The sequence below is a fragment of the Somniosus microcephalus genome, unplaced genomic scaffold (assembly GCF_052327205.1).
Source record: "Somniosus microcephalus isolate GS21.2 unplaced genomic scaffold, FLI_Smic_1.0 scaffold481, whole genome shotgun sequence".
NCBI lineage: Eukaryota > Metazoa > Chordata > Chondrichthyes > Squaliformes > Somniosidae > Somniosus > Somniosus microcephalus.
The window spans coordinates 145,733-172,242 of record NW_028225668.1 but is presented as its reverse complement, the minus strand read 5'-3'; the positions used below and the strand labels follow the sequence as shown (position 1 = coordinate 172,242).

The window sequence follows — 26,510 nt, the reverse complement described above, 5'->3', positions numbered from 1 at the left end:
CTCTGCCTCCATGCATAGGTCTTCTTTTTGGTCCCTAATCGGCCCCACCCCTCCTCTTACTATCCATTTACTATTTATATGCCTGTAGAAGACTTTTGGATTACCTTTTATGTTGGCTGCCATTCTATTCTCATACCCTCTCTTTGCCCCTCTTATTTTCTTTTTCACTTCTCCTCTGAACATTCTATATTTAGCCCGATTCTCAGATGTATCCTCGACCTGACATTTGTCATACGCGCTCTTTTTCTGCTTCATCTTACTCTCTCTCTCTTTTGTCTGACTTTAGATGCCCTACCTTTCCCCCTAGTGGGAATGTACCTCGACTGTACCCAAACTATTTCCTCTTTAAAGGCAGCCCATTGTTCCATTACAGTTTTGCCTGCCAATCTCTGATTCCAATTTACCCGGGCCAGATCCGTTCTTATCCCACTGAAATTTGCCTTCCTCCAATTAAGTATTTTTACTCTAGATTATTCCCTGTCCTTTTCCATAGCTAATCGAAACCTTATGATATTATGATCACTGTTCCCTAAATATTCACCTACTGACACTTGCCCTACCTCATTCCCCAGGACCAGATCCAGCAATGCCGCCTTCCTTGTTGGGCCAGAAACATACTAATCAAGAAAGTTCTCCTGAACACACTTCAGGGATTCTTCCCCCTCTCTGCCCTTTACACTATTACTATCCCAGTCTATATTAGGTTAGTTGAAGTCCCCCATTATCACTACTCTAGTTCTTGCATCTCTCTGTAATTTCCCTGCAAATTTGCGCCTCCATATTTTCCCACTAGTTGGTGGCCTACAGAATACATCTAGTAGTGTAATGGTACCTCTGTTATTTCTTAACGCTAGCCAAATAGATTCTGTCCTTGACCCCTCCAGGGCATCCTCTCTCTCCAGCATCCTGCCTAAACACCTTATATCCAGGAATATTTAATACCCAATCCTGCCCTTTTTTGAGCCAGGTCTCAGTTATTGCCACAACATCATATTCCCATGTGGCTATTTGCGCCTGCAGCGCAGCAACCTTGTTTACTACGCTTCGTGCGTTCACATACATACACTGTAAACCCATCTTAGACCTACCTGCGTTCTCTCTTAGCCTGACCCCACCGAATACCTTACTATTTCTTGCTTTAGAGCTATCCGTCTCTCCCAATCCTTTATGCCCATTCTTTCTCCTTTCTAATGCTACATCCTGGTGCCCATCCTCCTGCCAACTTAGTTTAAACCCTCCCCAACAGCACTAGCAAACCTCCCTGCGAGGATATTGGTATCGGCTCTGTTGAGGTGCAACCCGTCTGGCTTATACAGGTCCCACCTCCCCCAGAACCAGTCCCAATGCCCCAGGAATCTGAAGTCCTCCTTCCTGCACCATCTCTGCAGCCACGCATTCATCTGCTCTATCCTCCTATTTCTATACTCACTCGCACGTGGCACTGGGAGTAATCCAGAGATTACTACCTTTGAGGTCCTGCTTTTTAATCTATTTTCTAGCTTCCTAAAATCTGCCTGCAGGACTTCATCCCTCTTTCTATATATGTCGTTGGTACCGATATGGACCACGACCTCTGGTTGTTCACCATCCCCCCTCAGAATGTTCGACAGCCACTCAGTGACATCCTTAACCCAGGAGGGTGGCTGAAAGCTTGATCAAAGAGTAGAATTTTAAAGGAGGACAGAGAAGTGGAGAGGCCAAGGGGTTTAGGGAAGGAATCAAACCATTTTGGGTCACTAACATCGCCTGGACGCTAAATATAGCGCTGGGAGAAAAATAGCGCCGGTGATCGCTAACTTCAGTTTCAGTGCCCCAAGAGGGAGATGGAGCACTAATTGAAGCGCTCCACTTCCTTCTTAGAGCGCTAACCCCGATAATCAGGGCAGTGCGTTCTGCAGTGCTATGCACTGGGCCACGTAGCGCTGCCACGTGGAAGGGCTCTTCCCCTCATTAAAGGGGAGGGCCCAAGCCCACAACTCTGCGGGGCCCTACCTGGACCACCGGGGAGCAGGGTGCCACGCCAGTAGCCCGGCACTCAAGAGTGCCAGGCTGCCAGGTCGCGGCACGGACCCTGCGTTCAAAGGCACAACGGGCCGCGACAAATAAGTCGGCTGATTTTCTTCCCCCGCCCACCACCTCCCCTTTAGTTACTGCCCTGCGAGCCTCCTGCCACTCCATTTCCACCCCCTGAATCAGTCGCTGTCACCGCCCGGCAGATTCAGGGGGCGCGGGCCAATTTTGCAGGCGGAGCAAAAACGGGGAGTTGCGTACTGTGATGACGTCATCATTGCCTGCGCAGCGGAGCGAGGCGCTACCAGTTATCGCCGCCGCTAAACTCCCACTGAATTTAGCGGGAGTCGTTAGCGGTGCCACACCCGGGCGAAAAGTCGATTGTGGGGGCGCTAACGAGAGGCGCAAATGCACAGCCCAATGTCTCACATTGACCAGCTAGGATTACTAGAGACTTGAAGCCAAGACTTTGATTTTAACTAGCTAATCTCCTGTGGTGGTGCTCAGGGGTCTGTGATGTTTGGCTGCGCAGGAGGTGGAAATTGAAAACAATAAACTGCTCAGAAAGTAGCAAGTGACCTAGCAGCTGACTAAAACTCAGAAATACCCTCCCACCAATTACAGACCTGTTCCACATAAACCTCCTAACAGCACAACACCGAGAATCTGCATTCTCTAATGGCACCACGTCCACAGGAATCAGAAGCCATCCGAACCCCATCCAGATTAACAAAGTGGTCGAATGCAGTGATGGAAGCCCTTGAACTGTACTAGTGTCGCTACCTCCTTCCTACCCAGCCTGTTGAAGGGATTGCTAATAGTACCTTGATGCCCACATATTCGGTAGGTATGATGGGGTTTTCCAGCGATGGCAGGGAAGACTCATCTATGCTTTCTCCAGTCATTACTCGTGTGGCCACATTGATGAGGTCAACTCCAATGGTCTTTGAGACAAAGGGGCAGGATCTGGATGCCCTGAGGTTACATTCAATCACCTAGCAACCAGTAGAGAAAGAATTAGGGAGAAAGAGTTAGTGGTTGGTCGTAACTGAGATTTTCAACAGCACAATTACTAAGTGGCTGGCAATTCAGCAGGAATAGATACACAGTAATGGCACAACATTTCAAAAGGACTTCCAGATAGAACAGTGCATACAAAAAGTGTGGAATCATTTGAGATAGATTGATGCTGCAATACGAGCAGTTGCACGTTTTTAGATGAACGCCTTTCCTCATCTGTATTTATCTTATGTTTATTATGGGAGGATAAGGAGAGATGTACAAATATTGAATTTCATATGTATTAGCAAACCTTTCAGTGTTCCTCATAAATATCTTCCAAATCTCATCTCTAGTCTCTCTCAAGACTCTGGGTTAATAGCCATCCATGGGGATTTATTTGTTTTGTCCAGCACTTTGTGACGTAATAAAGACTCACTACGCACTTGGTTGTACATAAAGCAAGGCTTTAATCGACTTGTAACAAAACATGGAGGTCTGGTTAGTAGTCACTAGCTTCCTGTTTCCAGACTGTCTCTGGCCAAGCTGGGCCCACGCCCGAGTATTTATACTTCTCGGGCGGCGCCCTCAGCTGGCCGTTCAGTAGTACTTCCTTGTAGAAGTTTCGATTTATGACATTTTGTTCTCTTTTATGTCAAAGTCATGAATTCAACTTGGGGAGGACATGTTCTAGTCCCATACTCCACCCTTCGTAAATAGTCCCATCGTCCATAAATTTGAACTCATCCAAAACTCTGCTGTCAGTAATCTAACTCGCATCAAGTCCCATTCACCCATCACCTCCGGTGCTCGCTGACCTACATTGGCTCCCGGTTAAACAACACCACGATTTTAAAATGATCATCCTTGTTTTCAAATCCCTCCATGGCCTCGCCCCTCCCTATCTCTGTAATCTCCTCCATCCACCCCCCCTCCCCCCACCACCGAGATATCTGCGCTCCTCTAATTCCGCCCTCTTGGGCATCCCAGATTATAATCGCTCAAACATTGGTGGCCATGCCTTCTGTTGCCTAGGCCCTAAGCTCTGGAATTCCCTGCCTAAATCTCTCCACCTCTCTCTCCTCCTTTAAGATGCTCCTTAAAACCTACCTCTTTGGCCGAGCTTTTGGCCATCTGCCCCAATATCTCATGTGGCTCGGTGTCAAATTTTGTTTGATAACACTCCTGTGAAGCACCTTGGGACGTTTTACTATGTTATATAAATACAAGTTGTTGTTGGGTAAAGAGCTCGTGGTCACTATAATCTCCTGGAACATACATTTCCCAGAATTCATCTTTCCCTGAATTGTCCTAGAATTTTTTGAATCTGTGTGTTTGCCAGTTCCAGGAGATTCCACGGTTGCCCTGCTGGTGGATGAGGCACATTGGGCGTCGTGTTACTTAGCTACAACATGGCTGAATGGGACAGACCCAATGGGCCAGCTGGTCTTTTTCCTATGTTCATACCTAGAAGTTCAGTGCTGAAAACAGTGGTTTATGGCATAGTGAAGTTATGCAATTCAACGGTTCTTGTGTGGCCAGTACTCTCAGTTCTCAAAAGGGAGTGCTGATTTCTTTGGCTCCACTTCGCCTGGACACTCCCATTCGGATACTGCATCAGGCCTGAATGAGAACTGAGCGTTGGAAAATTGCATTTTCCCCATAGCGGGTAGCTAACATGGGATAAATTGTGTGCGGAGTATTATGCACTGGTGATGTAATTTTCCCATTGACTCATGACAAGGACAGCGACAATACCATAGTGACCCAGAGGGCCTAAACAAGCACAAAACAACTAACTGGAGATACAGTTAAAACAAACATTCAGAGCATCGAAACACAGATGGAAATGATGAATGTAATGCAACCCAGTTTCTCTGGTTTACAATCCCATTAAATACAAGGGTTACACGTTTTAAACATGACGCAGCAGGTTGCTTACCATCACATCATTTCCTTTCACAAGAAACTGTACATTAAAAGGGCCAGAAATCTCAAATGCTTTGGATATCTTCCGGGTTGCAATTTTCACCTAAAACAGAAAGAATACAAAGGGTAATTACTGGGCGCCTGAGATTTCCCGGGTAATAACTGGGCCTGAGATTTCCCGGGTAATTACTGGGCCTGAGATTTCCCGGGTAATTACCGGGCCTGAGATTTCCCGGGTAATTACCGGGCCTGAGATTTCCCGGGTAATTACTGGGCGCCTGAGATTTCCCGGGTAATAACTGGGCCTGAGATTTCCCGGGTAATTACTGGGCCTGAGATTTCCCGGGTAATTGCTGGGCCTGAGATTTCCCGGGTAATTACCGGGCCTGAGATTTCCCGGGTAATTACTGGGCCTGAGATTTCCCGGGTAATTACCGGGCCTGAGATTTCCCGGGTAATTACTGGGCGCCTGAGATTTCCCGGGTAATTACTGGGCGCCTGAGATTTCCCAGGTAATAACTGGGCCTGAGATTTCACGGGTAATTGCTGGGCCTGAGATTTCCCGGGTAATTACTGGGCCTGAGATTTCCCGGGTAATTACTGGGCCTGAGATTTCCCGGGTAATAACTGGGCCTGAGATTTCCCAGGTAATTACCGGGCCTGAGATTTCACGGGTAATTGCTGGGCCTGAGATTTCCCGGGTAATAACTGGGCCTGAGATTTCACGGGTAATTACCAGGCCTGAGATTTCCCGGGTAATTACTGGGCCTGAGATTTCACGGGTAATTACTGGGCCTGAGATTTCCCGGGTAATTACTGGGCCTGAGATTTCCCGGGTAATTACTGGGCCTGAGATTTCCCGGGTAATTACTGGGCCTGAGATTTCCCGGGTAATTACTGGGTCTGAGATTTCCCGGGTAATTACTGGGCGCCTGAGATTTCCCGGGTAATTACTGGGCGCCTGAGATTTCCCGGGTAATTACTGGGCCTGAGATTTCCCGGGTAATTACTGGGCGCCTGAGATTTCCCGGGTAATTACTGGGCGCCTGAGATTTCCTGGGTAATTACTGGGCGCCTGAGATTTCCCGGGTAATTACTGGGCGCCTGAGATTTCCCGGGTAATTACTGGGCCTGAGATTTCCCGGGTAATTACTGGGCGCCTGAGATTTCCCGGGTAATTACTGGGCCTGAGATTTCCCGGGTAATTACTGGGCGCCTGAGATTTCCCGGGTAATTACTGGGCGCCTGAGATTTCCCGGGTAATTACCAGGCCTGAGATTTCCCGGGTAATTACTGGGCGCCTGAGATTTCGCGGGTAATTACCGGGCCTGAGATTTCGCGGGTAATTACCGGGCCTGAGATTTCGCGGGTAATTACCGGGCCTGAGATTTCCCGGGTAATTACTGGGCGCCTGAGATTTCCCAGGCAATTACCGGGCCTGAGATTTCACGGGTAATTGCTGGGCCTGAGATTTCCCGGGTAATTACTGGGCCTGAGATTTCCTGGGTAATTACTGGGCGCCTGAGATTTCCCGGGTAATTACTGGGCGCCTGAGATTTCCCGGGTAATTACTGGGCCTGAGATTTCCCGGGTAATTACTGGGCGCCTGAGATTTCCCGGGTAATTACTGGGCGCCTGAGATTTCGCGGGTAATTACCGGGCCTGAGATTTCGCGGGTAATTACCGGGCCTGAGATTTCCCGGGTAATTACCGGGCCTGAGATTTCCCGGGTAATTACTGGGCCTGAGATTTCCTGGGCCTGAGATTTCCCAGGCAATTACCGGGCCTGAGATTTCACGGGTAATTGCTGGGCCTGAGATTTCCCGGGTAATTACTGGGCCTGAGATTTCCTGGGTAATTACTGGGCGCCTGAGATTTCCCAGGCAATTACCAGGCCTGAGATTTCACGGGTAATTGCTGGGCCTGAGATTTCCCGGGTAATTACTGGGCCTGAGATTTCCCGGGTAATTACTGGGCCTGAGATTTCCCGGGTAATTACTGGGCCTGAGATTTCCCGGGTAATTACTGGGCCTGAGATTTCCCGGGTAATTACTGTCCCCAGCTTCTCAGCCAAGTGGCCATTCTCCATGTGTGGGCTCAGGCAGTTAGCATTTGCCCACAGGGGTTATAATGAGAGATTTTATTTCTCGGAGTCTGGGAGATGCAAAACAGCTCAAGTCATAAAGGCAATGATTTTCTAGAGAGCATCCAAGTCAGTTTCTGAAACATTGGGCCAGATCTAGCTGGAGTGGGGCATCTTGTGGCGTTAGTTAGTTAGAAAAATTTGATTGAGAGGGAAAAGACAGAAAAAGGAAAAAATATATATTTTATGTGACATTTAAAAAATCTCTAACCTTAATTTAGTACATGTAGGAATGAGATTGAACAGTTTAAATTGTTCCCTTTCTGGGCCAGAGAGGTTGACTGGCATTGCATTAACAATGATCATGTCATTAAAAAGGTATTTGCACTGTTAAGTTTCAGCCCTAACTTTCTGCAGAGAGTTTAATGGGCAATTAATGTGCAAATCCAGCAAGTTATTAAAAATAACGGGGTGACTAAGAGCGAGATGGCGTTTGTGTGAGGCTAATGGCGGAGTGGTATAAATCGACCAGCAAGTTCTGGAGAATCGAAACTCACAACTTAATCACTTAATCCTCTGAACCTGCTGGCTGATTTGTGCATTAATAACGCTGTGTGTCGTGAACTCGCCTTTACTTTTCCAGCAAGATCTGGCCCATTATGTTTTAACAGACTAGATTTAGTAATGAGTAACGAGCCAGAATCAATTAATAAGCTGACAGTAAGGGAGCATCTTGCACCATCTATTATTAGGCCGGGTCTTCTGTGCAAGCTCCTTTGTGTAACACAGGGACCCGGCTGCAGAGGAATGCAGCAACAATGGCCTGGCTTCTCATGACAAGATGCAACTGATCAGACAGCAGCGTCAGCGGCTCAGCTTTGTGGGTCTAACCTGCAGGTAAGGGATGTTATAGTTAGGGATGCTGCTGATGGAGGGAGAAGCTTATGTTTAGAAGTTTGAAGGGTGACCTAATGGAGGTGTTTAAAATGATGAAGTAATTCGATAGGGTAGATACAGAGAAACTACTTCCTCTGGTGGGGGGAGGGAAATCAAAAACAAAAGGGGCATAATATTAAAATTAGAGCGCGGCCAATTTGGAGTGAAATCAGGAAGCAAGGGTAGAGGAAATCTGGAATCCTCTCCCCCAAGTGGCTGTGGATGCTGGGACAATTGAAGCTTTCAAAACTGAGATTGATAGATTTGTGTTAGGTAAAGGTATCAAGGGATATGGAGCTAAGATAAATGTAGGATAAATGCAGTTAAAATACAGATCAGCCATGATCTAATTGAAACGAACAATCTTGAGGGGCTGAATTGCTTCCTCCTGTTCCTATGTAACCACACAAGTGCCTTTTAGTGCCAATAGCAGGAAAACACTGTTTAATATATTAAGTTGATGACAGCGATGAGCAGATTCAGTTAAGTAGAGAGACCACAGAAGCTGGGATTGTTCTCCTCAGAGCAGAGAAGGTTAAGAGGAGATTTAATTGAAGTCTTAAAAGACATGAAGGGTTTTGATAGAGCAAATAAGGAGAAACGGTGTCCAGTGGCAGGAGGGTCAGCCACCAGAGGACACAGATTTAAAATAATTAGCAAAAAACCAAGGAGGGGAGGGAGGGATGAGGAGAAATATTTTTACACAGCGAGTTGTTGTGATCTGGAATGCACTGACTGAAAGGGTGGTGGAAGCAGATTCAACAGTGACTTTCAAAAGGGAATTGGATAAATACTTAAAAAGGAGACATTTAAAAGGCGATGGGGAAAGAGCAGGGGAGTGGGGCTAATTGGATAGCTCTTTCAAAGAGCCGGCACAGTCACGATGGGCCGAATGGCCTCCATCTGTGCTGTATGACTCTGACATTTGAGGGTTGCTCCCAACCTTCTCCAAGGCTCCTTGGCTGATGGTCTGCGTTGGAAGAATCAATGTCGCGTCACCAGAATGAACACCTGCATCTTCTACGTGCTCAGTGATAGCGTGCGCCAGCACCTGGTAGGGGCAGAAAAAAACGCTGCATTTAGCAATCAATTGTCACCAAGACCAAACATCAAACAAGTCGGTCCAATTAATCCAATATCAAACAAGGTGGCCCAATTAATCCAATATCAAATAGGGGGTCCAACTAATCCAATATCAAACAAGGTGGCCCAATTAATCCAATATCAAACAAGGTGGTCCAATTAATCCAATATCAAACAAGGTGGTCCAATTAATCCAGTATCAAACAAGGTGGTCCAATTAATCCAATATCAAACAGGGCAGCACGGTGGCATAGTGGTTAGCACTGTTGCCTCACAGCGCCAGGGACCCGGGTTCGAATCCGGCCTCGGGCGACTGTCTGTGTGGAGTTTGCACATTCTCCCCGTGTTTGCGTGGGTTTCCTCCGGGTGCTCCGGTTTCCTCCCACAGTCCAAAGATGTGCGGGTTAGGTTGATTGGCTATGATAAATTGACCCTTAGTGTTAGGGGGATTAAATACGTGGGGTTACGGGGATAGGGTGGGATATGTGTCGGTGCAGGCTCGATGGGCCGAAATGGCCTCTATCTGCACTGTGGGGTTTCTGTGTGATTCTGTGAAGGTGGTCCAATTAATCCAATATCAAACAAGGTGGTCCAATTAATCCAATATCAAACAAGGCGGTCCAATTAATCCAATATCAAACAAGTCGGTCCAATTAATCCAATATCAAACAAGGCGGTCCAATTAATCCAATATCAAACAAGGCGGTCCAATTAATCCAATATCAAACAAGGCGGTCCAATTAATCCAATATCAAACAAGGTGGTCCAATTAATCCAATATCAAACAAGGTGGTCCAATTAAATGGAATGGAAACAAGGTGCATTGAACAAGGCGATACAACGGTCACTATGGTAACTGTGGGAGGTAATCTGCCACTGGGACATTCAACATAGCCGCAGGCAATGGCGTGAGTATGGCGTAGTAACTGCAGCTGTGCCAGAGGATCCGACCTCGGCAGACCTTTCTTTAAATTGGCTGTTAGAGAAGAACAGCAGACCTTGTGAAAATGAAACTGTCACCGGAAACCAGAATGAAAAACAGGAAACGCCTGGTCCCTGAAAAGTTACAGATGAACCTCCGTCTTCAGGACCTCTCCGTGCACAGCTGATAGAATTACGCGGTCCTTATTAGGGTGAATAAACCCAGATACACTGCCATCGGAAGAATAACCCCAGATACACTGCCCCCGCATGGTGAAGACAGATGCAAAGTACTCAATTAGTGCCCTAGCCATGCCCTCTGCCTCTGCAAGAAGATCTCCTTTTTAGTCCCTAATTGACCCCACCTTTATATGTTTATTATTAAAAACTTCAGCATTCCCTTTTATGTTACCCGCCAGTCTATTCTCATACACTCTTTGTCCTTATTAATTCATTTTTCAGTTCTGCTCTGTACTTCCAATATTCAGCTTGGTTCTCTACAGTATTATGAACCTTTATCATAAGCAGCTCACTGAAATTATCCCTCTTACATACGAATTAGGAGCAGGAGTCGGCCACTCGGCCCCTCGAGCCTGCTCCACCATTCAATAAGATCATGGCTGATCCGATTACTCCACATTCCCACCTACCCCCGATAACCTTTCACCCCCTTGCTTACCAAGAATCTATCTACCTCTGCCTTAAAAATATTCAAAGACTCTGCTTCCACCGCCCTCTGAGGAAGAGAGTTCCAAAGACTCAAGACCCTCTGAGAAAAAATTTCTCTTCATCGGTCTTAAATGGGCGACCCCTTATTTTTAAACAGTGACCCCTAGTTCTAGATTCTCCCACAAGAGGAAACACCCTCTCCACATCCACCCTGTCCAGACCCCTCAGGATCTTATATGTTTCAATCAAGTAATTCCAGTTGAGTATATAACTGCTGGTCCTAAATGTTGCCGCTCACATTATCCACCTTGTCCATTCCAACATGGGATCCCTGAGGCCTGTGACCCACTGGTACCAATGGCAGGGCAAGTAGCTGCTCACAGATGACTGACATTGTAATCTGCTCTGTGGGTCTATGACAGGACACGTTGTAATCTGCTCTGTGGGTCTGTGACAGTACACAGTGTAATCTGCTCCGTGGGTCTGTGACAGGACATGCTGTAATCTGCTCCGTGGGTCTATGACAGGACATGCTGTAATCTGCTCTGTGGGTCTATGACAGGACACGTCGTAATCTGCTCTGTGGGTCTGTGACAGTACACAGTGTAATCTGCTCTGTGGGTCTATGACAGGACATGCTGTAATCTGCTCTGTGGGTCTATGACAGGACACGTCGTAATCTGCTCTGTGGGTCTGTGACAGTACACAGTGTAATCTGCTCCGTGGGTCTATGACAGGACATGCTGTAATCTGCTCTGTGGGTCTATGACAGGACGAAACTGCTGTCCTCTCTCAAGGTGACAGCATTCATCCTCCCACCACTGCCACTCTGCCAGTGCCCTTGCCAGTCAGCCAGCCAGCCCAGACTGCTGCTGCCCAGGCCGAGATGGTGTAGTCTGAACCCGGGCCTTCTAGGCCTAGAGCTACTCGAGGTTGTCCCCAAAGCCAGCTGCAGTCTCCTCCAATTAAAGTCAGCATCCTTCCACCAGCCATGCTGCAGCCACTGGGGTATCACTGCAAAGGAGCACTAGGACAGGCAAAGGTACACGGAAAACCGGCACTAAGGGAATACACAAGAGTGATTAGTTTAAATTTGTATGCAATGCGGCATGATTTAATTTATAAATTTGGTTTGCAATGTTTATTTTGTGGAGGCTTTTATTTTTACATTGTGGCCAAGCGGACACTGTGATGGTCAGTGACAGGGGGAAGGTAAGGAGTGGGACTATTGGGGAATTGGTTTTGCGGTTACCAGTATCTCACTCGGGCGAGATCTTCACAGATAGCCCGGGCAGAAAGGGGCCATCTAGGTGTCCTCTTCCGCCTCCTCAACATATAGCTGCTGACAAGGGCTGTGCCCTCCTGCTGGCGAGGTTGTGCAGCATGCAGCAGACCACCACAAATCTTGACACCCGCTCTGCAGAGTACTGCAGGGCTCCTCCAGAATGGTCCAGGCAGTGGAAGCATTGTTTTAACACACCAATGGTCTGCTCGATCACAAATTCATGTGGCTGCATGGCTCTCATTGTATGTATGCTGTGTACCCATGCGTGGGTTGTGTACCGGAGTCATGATCCATGTTCTTAATGGATAGCGTCCAGTGGCTGAAATACAGCTGGCAATGCGGACTGCTGTAGAATGGATGCATCATGACTGCTGCCAGGATACCGGGCATTGACCTGCATGATGCGCTGCCTATGGTCACACACCAGCTGCATGTTGCGGGAGTGGAATCCCTTGCGGTTCCGATACATGACAGAGTTGACATGCAGCAACTGCAAAGCGATGTGTGTGCAGTCAATGGCACCCTGCACCATGGGGAAGCCTACAATCCTAGCGAAGCTGCGTGCTCACGCCGCCTGCTGCTCTCTGGCAAGAGAGAATGAAATGTAGTCAGCTCTCTTTGAATAGAGAGCCTCAGTGACCTCCCTTACGCAACAAGGGGTCGCCCATTTAAGACGGAGATGAGGAGGAATTTCTTCTCTCAGAGGGTCGTGAATCGTAGGAATTCTCTACCCCAGAGAGTTGTGGAGCCTGAGTCATTGAATATATTCAAGGTGGCGATAGACAGATATTTGAGTTACGGTGAGTCAAGGGTTATGGGGAACAGGCAGAAAAGTGGAATTGAGGTCAAGATCAGATCAGCCATGATCTTATTGAATGGCGGAGCAGGCTCGATGGGCCGGATGGCCTACTCCTACTCCTATTTCTTATGTTCTTATGTAACAGTGGAGGGCAAACTGCAAGATGTTGCAAATATCTGCAGCTCCAGCCTGGAAGGAGCCAGATGCATAAAAGTTCATGGCCACGCTCACTTTCACAGCCACTGGCAATGCGGTCCTTGCCATGCTCTGAGGTTGGAGTTGTGGCTGCAGTAGGTGGCAGGTTTCAGTGACGACCTCCTTACTGAAAGCGACCTCCTTACTGAAGCGCAGACGTCTCAGACATTGTTCCGCGCTGATCGGAGAATTGCTCCCTGAACACTCTGGACAGATATGGTCTCCTGCTGCAAGCCCTTCTCCCCCCACTCCTCCTCCCTTTTCTAGCAACTTGTCCTGCTCTGCCTGGCCTCTGCTCATTCTCCCAGTAATGCTCTATTCCAAGGGGAATTACTTCTATTGCACCCATGTCTGAGAGCAACTGGTTTGTGCAGAAGCCTTGAAGTCAGTAAAAGGTCCTTCAGCACCTGTCACACTACTCCCTGTAGACTTTGCTAACTTGAAACAACTGTAGAAAGCACCACACACGTCTAGAATCATTGTAACAGCCAGAAGAAATCTACCAGCAACTAACCTGTAAGCAGTTACTTTCTTTAAATAGCGCTGGCGGTGGGTCCTTCCTGCTGCTGAACGTGGATTCAGCTGTGCGAGGTTCAGAGAGGATGTTGACTGGAGCGTTGAGCTCCAAAACGGCAGAGCTGGCATCAAATCAGTGTTACACGCTGTTTGACGTTATGATCTGCCTGCTCTGTATACTTCCTGTGGACGCACACTGCATGCACTCACTAATATGGCATTTGGCCCGATTCACCCCACAAGTGTGCGTGCGGGCCGTAGATGCCATTTTAGAGCTCTAAGGGCACTTACAGCACCCAAAAAGTGGGCACTAAGGATCTGAATTTTGCATCCATTGGATCTATGACACATTTTAATATGGTGTGTGGGTCTATGATAGGACACATTGGAATCTGGTGTGTGAGCAACAGGCATTAATGGGCTGGTTGGACCTTCTGTACCGGTTATGGCAAACGAGGGCCTGGCAGCAGAAGCTCAGCCTGGCCTCATGCTCAACTGCCGCATTGTGTTCTAGTCACAAATTGAACATTGGCTCATGAAATATTATTTTTACCTTCCCATCCTTTGAAACTGCATCAACTTCAACCTCTCGGGCTCCTTCAATGAATTTGGTGAGGACAACTGGGTGGTCCTGGAGGAAACAGAAGAGATAGTTTAGTGTGAGCGAGTCGATTCTCCCTGGGAATTACCAAACAAGTGGCTTTTACCAGGAATGGCTCTCTTTTGTGCAAGTTCCCCATCCTTTGTCGAAAGTGCAGACTCTTGCTTGGTTACAACTCCACAGACACCAGCTGTCCTTTTGTACCTCAGCCAAGTGCGAGCCAATTAAAAACCTAACGTGGGAGGTCGGAGCCCCAGCAGAAGATGGGAAGACCCTCAGAAAGCCATGGCCACTACCTACTGTCATTGGCGGAGCAGTGTCATCGACTATGTGAGGGGTATGTGAAGACCTGATGGCACAGAAATAACATTAAAGCATTTGCTTCTTTTCCCCACTCACACCCTGCAGCAACTCCCCTCCTGTGTGACTGAGGTCAATAGGTGCTCGGATTCTGAGCAAACCCAAGTGTTAAGGAAGGCCTTTTACTTGGATTGATTTAACTGAAGGTGTATTCAGAATTGACTGGTAAGGAATATGAAAGTAGCCTGATTCAGGATTCAGCTGGTTTAAGCCTGAAGTTATGTTTCCCAAGGATAGTTAAGGTGAGCTCCGATCTCTAGCCCAATGCTGCTAAATCTGTACAGGAATTCATGGATTTCAGTATCTGCCGCATTGTGACAGCATCTGGCTGGGCTGCTGGGGGCAAACAAGCCTAAAAATTTTAGAAAAACAAAACACATTAATGGCAGCATCCCTTTAAATGGCAATTATTAGGGCCATCAAAAAGTGCCATCGCACTTTGCTGCTTTTGCCTTCCTCCCTCCCTCTCGCCCAATGTTCTTCCCTCCGTTTCCTACAGGATCAGTGCTGGCTGAGGGTTCCAGCAGCAAAGTGACAATTCTTTGTGTGTGATGTTGGCAGTACGGGGTACAGTAGTGCAGTAGTTGTTACTGGTCGAATAATCCAGAGAACGAGAGTTCAAATCCCACCATGGCAGTGTGAGAATTTAAAATCAGTTTCAAAAATCTGGAAATAAAAAGCTGGTATCAGTAAAAGTGACCAAGACCTTACCCGGTCCGGACTGGATGTGGTCCCAGCCCCACACCAAGGTAGTTGACTCTTAACTGCCGTCTAAAGTGGCCGAGCAAGCTACTCCATTGTATCAAACTGCTATAGTAGTTTAAGAAGGCCCACCGCTAAGTTCTCAGGGAAACTGGGGATGGGCAAAAAATGCCAGCTTTGCCAGCGATGCCCAAATCCCGAGAGTTTTTTTTAATTGCCTATAGAGAGCATATTGTAGGCACTGTATAACAATCTGGAGGGAGATGCCTGGCTAATTTCTTCCTTGCGAGAGAGACGGAGGTGAATTATAGCACACCTCACTGCTGCTCCCACCAAGACCAGCTAGCTGGTCTAGCTAACGAGACCATTACCCAAGCTTCACCAACCAGGAATGGAACCCAGGACCTTCTGGGCTGTATGGCTGAGTAATGCAATGAGTAGTAGCTTTACCCAGTGGCTCAGCTGGGGAACTGTGCCTTGTCTTCACAGCTCACAAGCAAACCAAGCGTCAGCACGCCAACAACTAACCTGAACAGTCTGCTTTGCAAAGAAACAACACCGAGGTCCATTATGATAAACTCATATATCTGCAAACTGTCTGGGGCTGTTCAGAGCTTATTGGGCTAGAATTTGCTGAAAAAGTAACCGTGTGTGAAGGACGCTCGCCCTTATTAGTGTGTAAACAACCCAGCAACTTGTGGTGAGGAAGAGATACGCCGGGAATTGCGAATCGCCACAAGCTGCTGGTCGATTTGCACCACTTCGCCGTTAGCCTTGCGAAAATGGCATCTCGCCCTTAACTGCCCCGTGAGTTTCGTGAAGTTGCTGCATTTACACATTAATTGCCTATTAAACTCGCTAAAACAAGTCAAGTCTCGTAATTATCAGCGTAAGTACCCTTTTAACGTCTTTTTTCCCTCTCTCTTAATCCAATCTTTCTTTCCCTCTCTCTATTTCTTTCTGTTGCTGATTTGACTCTAATTCACCCTCCTTCTCAGTCCTTCCTCTCTTTATTTCTCAATCCTTTAATCTCATTGGTTATGGAGATACACAGTTTATCCCGTTATTCACTAAGGTCCCAGATGTCCTGTTGCCCTCGTCGCGCTGTTATCAGCTTGCACTTCCAGCAACTCACAGGGCAAAACATTTTTTTAATGAAATGCGCACGAACAGGTCTAACTGACGATGGTCTGCTCCAGCCAAACCTGGGCCATTATATTTAAAAGGAGCTTTTCAATCAAAACAGGTGTGATTGGCAGGCCTGCCAGCCACTGACGTGCGTTTGCATGCTCTCTCAACCAGGGTTACCCGGCCAATCAGTGCAGAGAGAATGTGGGATCCTCCCGACGCACGTCAGTGACTGGACTGGCCTGCCAATCACACCTGTCTGCCAATCAAACAGCTGCCAGTGCGGGGCGGTCACCGCCCAGCTGCCGCCTCCAATCAGCGTTGCCGGCGTGAAGCTTCAGTTTGCCGTGGGAGCGCGAGGGGGCGATTCGACAAAGAAAAGTAGATCAATCAGTACCTGAGCAATCAGAGTGTTGTCAGCACGCAATCCTGGCCAGGAACAAGTCCAGTGTTAAGTTACAGAAACATTATTTTACTAATCTGCAGGGTTATTGGCCACACTGGTCAGTCCTCTGGAAGTCCTTTGGAGAGGCCAGAAATTGTATCAGGCCGTGGATCCAACCGGTCTCGGCGTTTGTTGGTAGTTTCTGTGGGGACTTGTTTGAGACAGAACTTCCATCTGCCCCAAAAATAGCCCCGATGTCAGGAATTTTCTCATTCTTAGCCTGGTTTATGCAAAGCAGCCAGTATGCCTGCATTAACCAGCCAAACAAGCCATTAGCCAGAAGGTCCAGGCATGGGTGTCAGCCAAAAATGCAAGCATTACCAGAAAATCAGCCCCTCTTTACAAGGGACCCGATTGGCCCTGTAAAAAAAGTTGTTGTGCCAGTGAGGTCAATAATTCTGCAGTGCTTACCCCAAATATAACTGCTACCCTTTCTTTGTGGCTCAAATGCTTTTGGATCAACTCTAACACAATAGCAAAATACTGCGGATGCTGGAAATCTGAAATAACAACAGAAAATGCTGGAAATACTCAGCAGGGCAGGCAGCATCCGTGGAGAGCGAAACAGAGTTAACGTTTCAGGTCTGGGACCCTTAATCAGAACTGGAAAAAGCTGGAGATGTAACAGATATTAAGCAGGTGCAGAGACGGGGGGGGGGGGGGGGGGGGGGGGGGGGGGTGGTGTTTAGGAGGGGAGGAAGGAATTGAAAGAACATACTGTGAAAATGTTGCAAATAGGAATGGCAAAATCATACAGCATGAAAAATGGGGGCAGGGATTATTAAGAAGCCTGTTCTTGCCCCATGGAACTTATTCTCTTCCTATCTCGACTCTATTTTTTCTCCCCTTGTCCAGTCTCTTCCCACCTACATCCGCGACTCTTCCGACACCCTCCGCCACTTTAACAGTTTCCAGTTCCTGGCCCCAACCGCCTCCTTTTCACTATGGATGTACAATCCCTCTACACCTCCATCCCCCACCAGGATGGCCTTAGGGCGCTCCGTTTCTTCCTTGAACAGAGGCCCAACCAGTCCCCATCCACCACCACCCTCCTCCGCCTAGCTGAACTTGTTCTCCCATTGAACAACTTCTCCTCTGACTCCACTCACTTCCTCCAAATTAAAGGTGTCGCTATGGGAACCCGCATGGACCCTAGCTATGCCTGCCTGTTCATGGGATATGTGGAACACTCTTTGTTCCAGTCCTACTCAGGTCCCCTCCCTCACCTCTTTTCCCGGTACATCGATGACTGTATCGGTGCAGTTTCCTGCTCTCACCCTGAACTAGGTAAGTTCATTAACTTTACTTCCAATTTCCACCCTTCCTTCACCTTCACATGGCCTATCTCCGACTCGTCCCTTCCCTTCCTTGGCTTCTCTGTCTCCATTTCTGGCAATCGGCTTTCGACAAACATCCACTAAAAGCCCACCGACTCTCACAGCTACCTGGACTACACTTCCTCCCACCCCGCTTCCTGTAAGGACTCTATTCCATTCTCCCAGTTTCTCTGTCTCTGCCGCGTCTGTTCTGACGATGCTGTGATGAAATATTTCCATTCATCACTGCCTGTGACTGAGATCGGTTTCAGTGTCATTTCCCTTCCCCCAGACCTCATTGTATTGTGTACTGGAATGTGCTGTATTGTATACTGGAATGTGCTGGAATGTGCTGTGTGTAGGGCTCCGCCCATACCTGGCCCAGTTTGTAAGCTAGCTTCAGTCTAGCCCCAATCTCCAGAAGGACGACATCTCTCTCGCTTACGTGTTTCGTTCTAAGTTAATAAAAGCCTTGTTTTGTTCTGCTACATTCGAGTCTCGGAATTATTGAGGCACATCAATTTTATTAACTTATTTTTTCAACACTATGGCTCAACTCCTGAAACCCGAACGTTTGGATTTGGATCAACATGCTCCGGACGCATCAGCACGCTTCGGACACTGGTTTGAGTGTATGGAATTCTTCCTGGACAATTCCGCAGCCGTCAAAGACGCTACGGACGCTGCAAGGGTGAGACTCGGAATTCTGCGGAATTGGGTAAGCCACCGGGTTTACCCCCTCATCCAAGACGCCGAGACGTACCTGGCCGCCTGCGACATCTTAAAGGCGCATTACCAGCAGCCTACGAAGGAGGTGTATGCTAGGCACCTGCTCGCCACCCGCGCACAGCGACCTGGGGAATCGGTGGAGGAGTTCCTAAGCACCCTGAAAATGCTTGGCAAAGACTGCAAGTGCCGAGATGTAAAAGCCGCGGTGTACACTGACGAGCTTGTTCGCGATGCCTTCATCACAGGCCTCAGCTCCACTTACATCCGGCAAAGACTGCTGGAAAAAACGGGGTTGGACCTGAAACAGGCTGCGGACACCGCGCGATCCCTGGATGTGGCCCAGAGAAACTCGGACGCCTACTCTTCAGCCCGCGCCGTCCACGCCGCCACGTGTGCACCGAGGGCGCCGCCATCTTGGAAGGCATCTTCCCCGCCCGACAGCCCGACACCGGCTGGGCCCCGCTCTCCCCCCAGAAGCCCTACGACAGCCGCGACGCGTCAGGGACCCAACTGCTACTTCTGCGGGCAGCCAAAGCACACCAGAAACCTGTGCCCGGCGAAAGGCACCACCTGCTTTAAGTGCGGTAAGAAGGGGCACTTCGGGAAGGTGTGCAGAGGGAACCCCGCCGGAAAACCCGCCACCGCCGCGTGTGCGCCGTGGGAGCGGCCATCTTGGACGCCATCTTGCCCGACATCGTGGGGTCCGCCATCTTGTGAGCAGACAGCGTGGACGCCATCTTGTATCGATCAGGGCCCTACAGTGGCATCGGTCACAGTGGACCAGACCAGGCCGCACCCGCTATCCAGATCAATGGTGGACATCGAGGTAAATGGGTGCCGGGTTAAATGCTTAATTGACAGTGGAAGCACGGAGAGCTTTATCCACCCAGAACTGGCACAACAACTCTCCCTAAAGGTGGTCCCTACTCAGGGTACCATCTCTATGGCTGACAAAACCCAGACATCGACCATTCTGGGTTACTGCACGGTACAATTGTGCGTTAACGGAACTGTATATGATAATTTTAAAGTATTAATCATGAAGAACCTATGTGCGAGCGTGATCTTGGGCCTGGATTTCCAGTGCAACCACCAAAGCATCACGCTCAAGTACGGTGGGTCCCAGCCGCCCCTCACAGTGTGCGGTCTGGCTACCCTGAAGGTAAAGCCGCCTTCGCTATTCGCGAACCTTACCCCTAACTGCCGGCCAATAGCGACCAAAAGCAGGAGGTACAGCTGGGAGGACAGGCGGTTTATCGCGACCGAGGTAGACAGGCTCCTGAAAGAGCGCATTATTGAACGCAGCAACAGCCCGTGGCGCACCCAAGTGGTAGTGGTAAGGGGTAGCGAGAAGAAACGGATGGTGATCGACTATAGTCAAACGATCAACATGTACACCCTACTAGACGCCTACCCGCTACCCCGCATATCAGAAATGGTGAACCAAATTGCCCAATACCGGGTGTTCTCCACCATCGACCTCAAGTCAGCGTACCACCAGCTCCCTATCAGACCAGAGGACCGCCCGTACACCGCCTTCGAAGCGAACGGACGCCTCTACCAATTCCTCAGAGTCCCCTTTGGGGTGACGAATGGGGTCTCGGTCTTCCAGAGGGAGATGGACCGCATGGTCGATGACCACCACTTGCAGGCAACCTTCCCCTACCTCGACAACGTCACCATCTGCGGTCACAACCAGCAGGATCACGACTCGAACCTCGAGAGGTTCCTGAAAACCGCACAAAAACTCAACCTCACCTACAACGAGGACAAGTGCGTTTACAACACCACGCGCCTCTGCATACAAGGCAGCGTGGTGGAGAATGGGGGAATCGGACCAGACCCCGACCGATTGCGCCCCCTACGGGAGCTGCCCCTGCCCAACACTCCCAAAGCCCTGAAAAGGTGCCTGGGGTTATTTTCTTATTATTCCCAATGGGTCCCCAACTACTCCGACAAAGCCCGCCCCCTCTTGAAAGCATCCTCTTTCCCGCTCTCTGCTGAGGCCCACGCCGCCTTCAAAAGCATTAAGCAGGATATTGAGCGGGCCACGCTACAGGCAGTGGACGAGAACACTCCATTTCAAGTGGAAAGTGATGCGTCTGACTTCGCCTTGGCGGCCACCCTCAACCAGGCGGGGCGGCCCGTAGCTTTCTTCTCGAGGACCCTCCAAGGGCCCGAGATCAGACACTCCTCCGTGGAAAAGGAGGCCCAAGCCATCGTGGAGGCAGTGCGCCACTGGCGCCACTACCTAGCCGGCAAACGCTTCACCCTACTTACCGACCAGCGGTCGGTAGCGTTTATGTTCAATAATAAACAGAGGGGGAAGATTAAAAATGATAAGATTCTTAGGTGGCGGATCGAGCTCTCCACCTTCGAGTACGACATCATTTACCGGCCAGGGGCCCTTAACGAATCCCCTGACGCCCTCTCACGAGGGATGTGTGCCAGCGCCACCGGGGATCGGCTACAGACCCTCCACAACAACCTCTGCCACCCAGGGGTCACGCGGCTGTTCCACTTCATAAAGTCCCGTAACTTACCCTACTCGATTGAGGAAGTTCGGTCCCTGACCAGGAACTGCCGCACTTGCGCTGAGTGCAAGCCTCGGTTCTACCGCCCAGATAGAGCCCACTTAATCAAAGCTGCACGGCCCTTAGATTTCAAGGGCCCCCTCCCGTCCGTCGACCGCAATGTTTACTTCCTGAACATTGTGGACGAATACTCCCGGTTCCCATTCGCCTTCCCCTGCCCAGACATGACCAGCGCCACGGTCATTAAATGCCTCAACAGCCTGTTCTGCCTGTTCGGTATGCCGAGCTACATCCATACGGATAGGGGGGCGTCCTTCATGAGTGAAGAGCTACGCCAGTACATGCTGTCCAGGGGGATCGCCACGAGCCGTACCACCAGCTACAACCCCCGGGGTAACGGCCAAGTGGAGCGAGAGAACGGGACAGTATGGAAAGCAGTCACTCTAGATCTAAGGACCAAGGGCCTCCCTATCTCCCGCTGGCAGGAAGTCCTCTCGGATGTGCTCCATTCGATACGGTCGCTATTGTGTACGGCCACTAATACCACGCCTCATGAACGAATGTTTGTCTTTCCCCGGAAATCCACCTCAGGCGTATCCATGCCGTCATGGCTCTCCACCCCAGGTCCGGTACTCGTGCGAAGGCATGTGAGGGGCCACAAGACGGACCCTCTCGTGGAGCCAGTACACCTACTCCACGCCAACCCCCAATACGCATATGTCCGGCACGCCGACGGAAGGGAGGACACCGTGTCCATAAAAGACGTCGCCCCAGCCGGCATCGACAACAACCACGGCAATAGCGGCAACGACGATCACAGCAACTCTTACCCACCCACTACTCTTTCATCACCCCCGGAAGAACACCGACCAACGGCACCCCCACCAACTACCCCTTCAACAACCCTGGCGGCACCCCCGGCAGAGACCCAGGAGGCTACCGGGGACACCCAGCCGACACCCGCGGCACCGCAACAGCCACGTCGGTCGCAGAGGACTATCAAACCCCCGAACAGACTAAATCTATAGAAGGGGTGAATGTGATGAAATATTTCCATTCATCACTGCCTGTGACTGAGATCGGTTTCAGTGTCATTTCCCTTCCCCCAGACCTCATTGTATTGTGTACTGGAATGTGCTGTATTGTTTACTGGAATGTGCTGTGTGTAGGGCTCCGCCCATACCTGGCCCCGTTTGTAAGCTAGCTTCAGTCTCGCCCCAATCTCCAGAAGGACGACATCTCTCTCGCTTACGTGTTTCGTTCTAAGTTAATAAAAGCCTTGTTTTGTTCTGCTAACTTCGAGTCTCGGAATTATTGAGGCACATCAGATGCCACCTTCCATACCAGTGCTTCCGACATGTCTTCCTTTTTTCTCAAACGAGGATTCCCCTCTACTGTGGTTGACACGGCCCTTGACCATGTCCGTTCCATTTCCCGCACTTCTGCTCTCACCCCTTCCCCTCCCTCCCAGAACCACAATAGGGTTCCCCTTGTCCTCACCTTTTACTCCACCAGCCTCCACATTCAAAAGATCATCCTCCGCCATTTCTGCCACCTCCAACGTGATCCCACCACCAAACACATCTTCCCCTCACCTCCCCTCGCAGCATTCCGAAAGGACCACTCCCTCCTCGACACCCTGGTCCACTCCTCAATCACCCCTAACAGCCCTTCTCCTTCACCTGGCGCCTTCCCGTGCATAGAAACATAGAAGATAGGAGCAGGAGTAGGCCATTCGGCCCCTCAAGCCTGCTCCGCCATTGGGTGACCGCTTTGCGGAACACCTCCGTTCAGTCCGTAAGGGTGACCCCGAGCTTCCGGTCGCCTGTCATTTTAATTCACCGCTCCATTCCCACTCGGACCTCACTGTACTCGGGCTCTTGCATTGTTCCACGGAAGCTCAACGTAAACTCGAGGAACAGCACCTCATCTTCCGATTAGTCACTTTGCAGCCTTCCGGACTCAATATTGAGTTCAACAATTTCAGATCATAACCTCGGCCCCTATTACATTTTTACTTATATTTTTTTCCACCCCTTTGTTTTGGATCTTCCCTTCCCCCCCTTTCCTTTTTTTCCTCTCCCACAGGGCAGTGTCTCTCTTTCTGCTAGGACACTTCACACCTAATCTTGCCGTCTTTTGTCTCCATTTGTCCTATTACCATCTCGTCTGGTTTTTAATACCTCTTAATGTCTCTTTTGTTCTATCGCAGCCTTGCCTTCGATCTATTTTATTTCCTTTCCAATTTGAAAAAGGGTTCGACCCGAAACGTCACTCTAATTTCTCTCCACCGATGTTGCCTGGCCTGCTGCATTTTCCAGCATTTTCTGTTGTTAATCCAAATTCAGTACCCTGTCCCTGCCTTCTCTCCATTTCCCTTGATCCCTTTAGCCTTAAGAAATATATCTAACTCCTTCTTGGATATATTTAATGAATTGGCCTCTACTGCCTTCTGTGGTAGAGAATTCCAGGTTCACCACTCTCTGGGTGAAGAAATTCCTCCTTATCTCTGTCCTAAATGGTTTACCCCTTATCCTTAGACTGTGACCCCTGGTTCTGGACTCCCCGGCCATCGGGAACATCCTTCCTGCATCTAGTCTGTCTAGTCCTGTTAGAATTTTATAAGTTTCAATGAGATCCCCTCTCATTCTTCTAAACTCCAGTGAGGATAAGCCCAATCGACCCAATCACTCCTCATAAGTCATTCCTGCCATCCCAGGTATCAGCCTGGTGAATCTTCGCTGCACTCCCTCCATGGCAAGAACGTCCTTCCTTCGATAAGGCAACCAGGACTGCACACAATACTCAAGATGTGGTCTCACCAAGGCCCTGTACAACAGCAGCAAAACATCGTTGTTCCTGTACTCGAACCTTCTTGCTACGAAGGCCAACATGCCATTTGCCTTCTTAACCGCCTGCTGCACTTGCATGCTTACCTTCAGCGACTGGTGCACAAGGACACCCAGGTCTCGTTGCACTTCCCCTTCTCCCAAACTATTGCCATTCAGATAATAATCTGCTTTCCTGTTTTTGACACCAAAGTGGATAACCTCGCATTTATCCACGTTATATTGCATCTGCCATGCTTCTGCCCAATCACCCAACCTGTTCAAATCATACTGGAGTTTCTCAGCATCCTCCTCACAGCACACACGCCCACCCAGCTTTGTGTTGTCTGCAAACTTGGAGATATTACATCTAGTTCCCTCGTCTAGATCATTAATATATATTGTGAATAGCTGGGGTCCTAGCACCGATCCCTGCGGTACCCCACTAGTCACTGCCTGCCATTTGGAAAAAGACCCGTTTATTCCAACTCTTTGCTTTCTGTCTGCCAATCAGTTCTCTATCCAAGTTAATACCTTGCCCTCAATCCCATGTGCCTTAACTTTACACGCTAATCTCTTATGCGGGACCTTATCGAAAGCCTTCTGAAAATCCAAATACACCACATCCACTGGTTCTCCCTTATCTATTTTACCAGTTACATCCTCAAAAAATTCCAGTAGATTGGTCAAGCACGATTTACCTTTTGTAAATCCATGTTGACTTTGTCCGATCCTGTCACTGTTTTCCAAGTGCTCTGCTATTACATCTTTTATAATGGACTTGTGCATTTTCCCCACTACCGATGTCAGGCTTACCGGTCTATAATTCCCCGTTTTCTCTCTACCACCTTTTTTGAACAGTGGGGTAACATTAGCTACCCTCCAATCCATGGGTACTGTTCCAGAGTCTATCGAATTCTGGAAGATGACCAGCAATGCATCTCCTATTTCTAGGGCCACTTCCTTAAGTGCCCGAGTGTGGTAAACCACTGTTTGTATTCCACTGTGTGCATGCCTGGACATGCCTCGGCTGACTCCTCCCACAAGTCCTAGTATAAAGGTAACTGCTCCCCAGCCCTTTGTATTCTGGACCGGTCGACCACTCGAGGCAGACCTTCATTCTTTTGTTAATAAAAGCCTTTAGTTACTCTCTTAACTCTCAGTCTTTTATGAGTAATTGATAGCGCATCAATTTTATTAACAAAATTTTTATAATGGAGAAGATCCTCACACCAGCATGCCTGGACTTAGATCATCGGGAGGCGGACTCATCCACCAAGTTTACTCACTGGCTTAAGTGTTTCGAAAAATTCCTGACCGCCTCCGCAGCAATCAAATCGGACGAGGACAAACTGGATGTCCTGACCTCCAAAGTGAACCACAGAGTGTACTCGGTCATCCAAGACGCGACCTCGTACGCGGACGCTATCAAGCTCCTCAAGGACCAGTACACGCGCCCAGTGAACGAAGTGTACGCCAGGCACCTTCTGGGGAGTCGTAAACAACAACCTGGGGAATCGACCGTGGAATACCTTCAGGCACTGTCTGTGCTTGGCCGGGCCTGTGGTTGTAAGGATGTAAAGGCCGCCGTGTACACAGAGGAACTTATCCGGGACGCTTTTGTAGCGGGCCACAGATCCAATTACACCCGACAGCGACTGTTGGAGCAGAGTGACCTCGACCTCAACAAGGCCTCTGAACTCGCACTATCATTGGATGCAGCCTACCGGGGCATGGATGCCTACTCCTCTGCACCATGGACGCCGCGGGGAATGACAGCCTGGGACACGGTAGGACCGCCTCATAGCGCCGTGCTACCCCAGCCACACCCCAGCAACGGCCCAACTACCGCAGCAGTGACCCAAGGCCAGACAGCAGTGCCCCAAGGCCAGAAATGCTACTTCTGTGGCCAGGCAAAACACCCCAGAGCGCGCTGCCCGGCGAAAAACGCGATCTGCTCGGGCTGCGGGAAGAAGGGACACTACGCTAGCGTCTGCAGGGCCAAAGCCACCCCGAACCCCAGCAGCGCCGCGTGTGGGCCATGCGGGCCGCCATCTTGGGCCTCCCTGGCCATGTGCGAACCACCGGTACAGCAGCCATTTTGGACGCCTCCAGCCACATGGGGATCATGGACGCCGCCATCTTGGACGACAGCCGGAACGCAGCAGGCCCCCAACACCGCCTCATCTGATACCCGCAGCGACACACCGACCCCTACGCTGGCATCCGTTACACTGGACCAAGCGAGACCGCACCAGCTGGCCAGTTCCACAATGGACATTAAGGTAAATGGTCACGATACAATCTGCCTTTTTGACTCTGGGAGCACGGAGAGCTTCATCCACCCCGACACGGTGCGGCGTTGCTCTCTCCCAGTCCTGCCTGCGCACCAGCGGATTTCTATGGCCTCCGAGTCCCAGTCGGCGGACATCGGCGGCTACT

The 26,510-nt window shown here is 49.6% G+C and overlaps 1 protein-coding gene across 1 annotated transcript in view; it reads right to left on the bottom strand.

The window, feature by feature from the left end:
• The window catches only part of LOC147081737 (carbamoyl-phosphate synthase [ammonia], mitochondrial-like), a 195,295-nt gene that overhangs the window by 26,446 nt on the left and 142,339 nt on the right, over positions 1-26,510 (bottom strand). Inside the window, exons 29-32 of the mRNA XM_085980733.1 lie at positions 13,979-14,056; positions 8,901-9,008; positions 4,952-5,041; positions 2,835-3,005 (exon numbers count right to left, since the gene is read on the bottom strand). Of these exons, the coding sequence (XP_085836859.1) occupies positions 2,835-3,005; positions 4,952-5,041; positions 8,901-9,008; positions 13,979-14,056 (447 nt within the window). The remainder of the gene's footprint in view (positions 1-2,834; positions 3,006-4,951; positions 5,042-8,900; positions 9,009-13,978; positions 14,057-26,510) is intronic.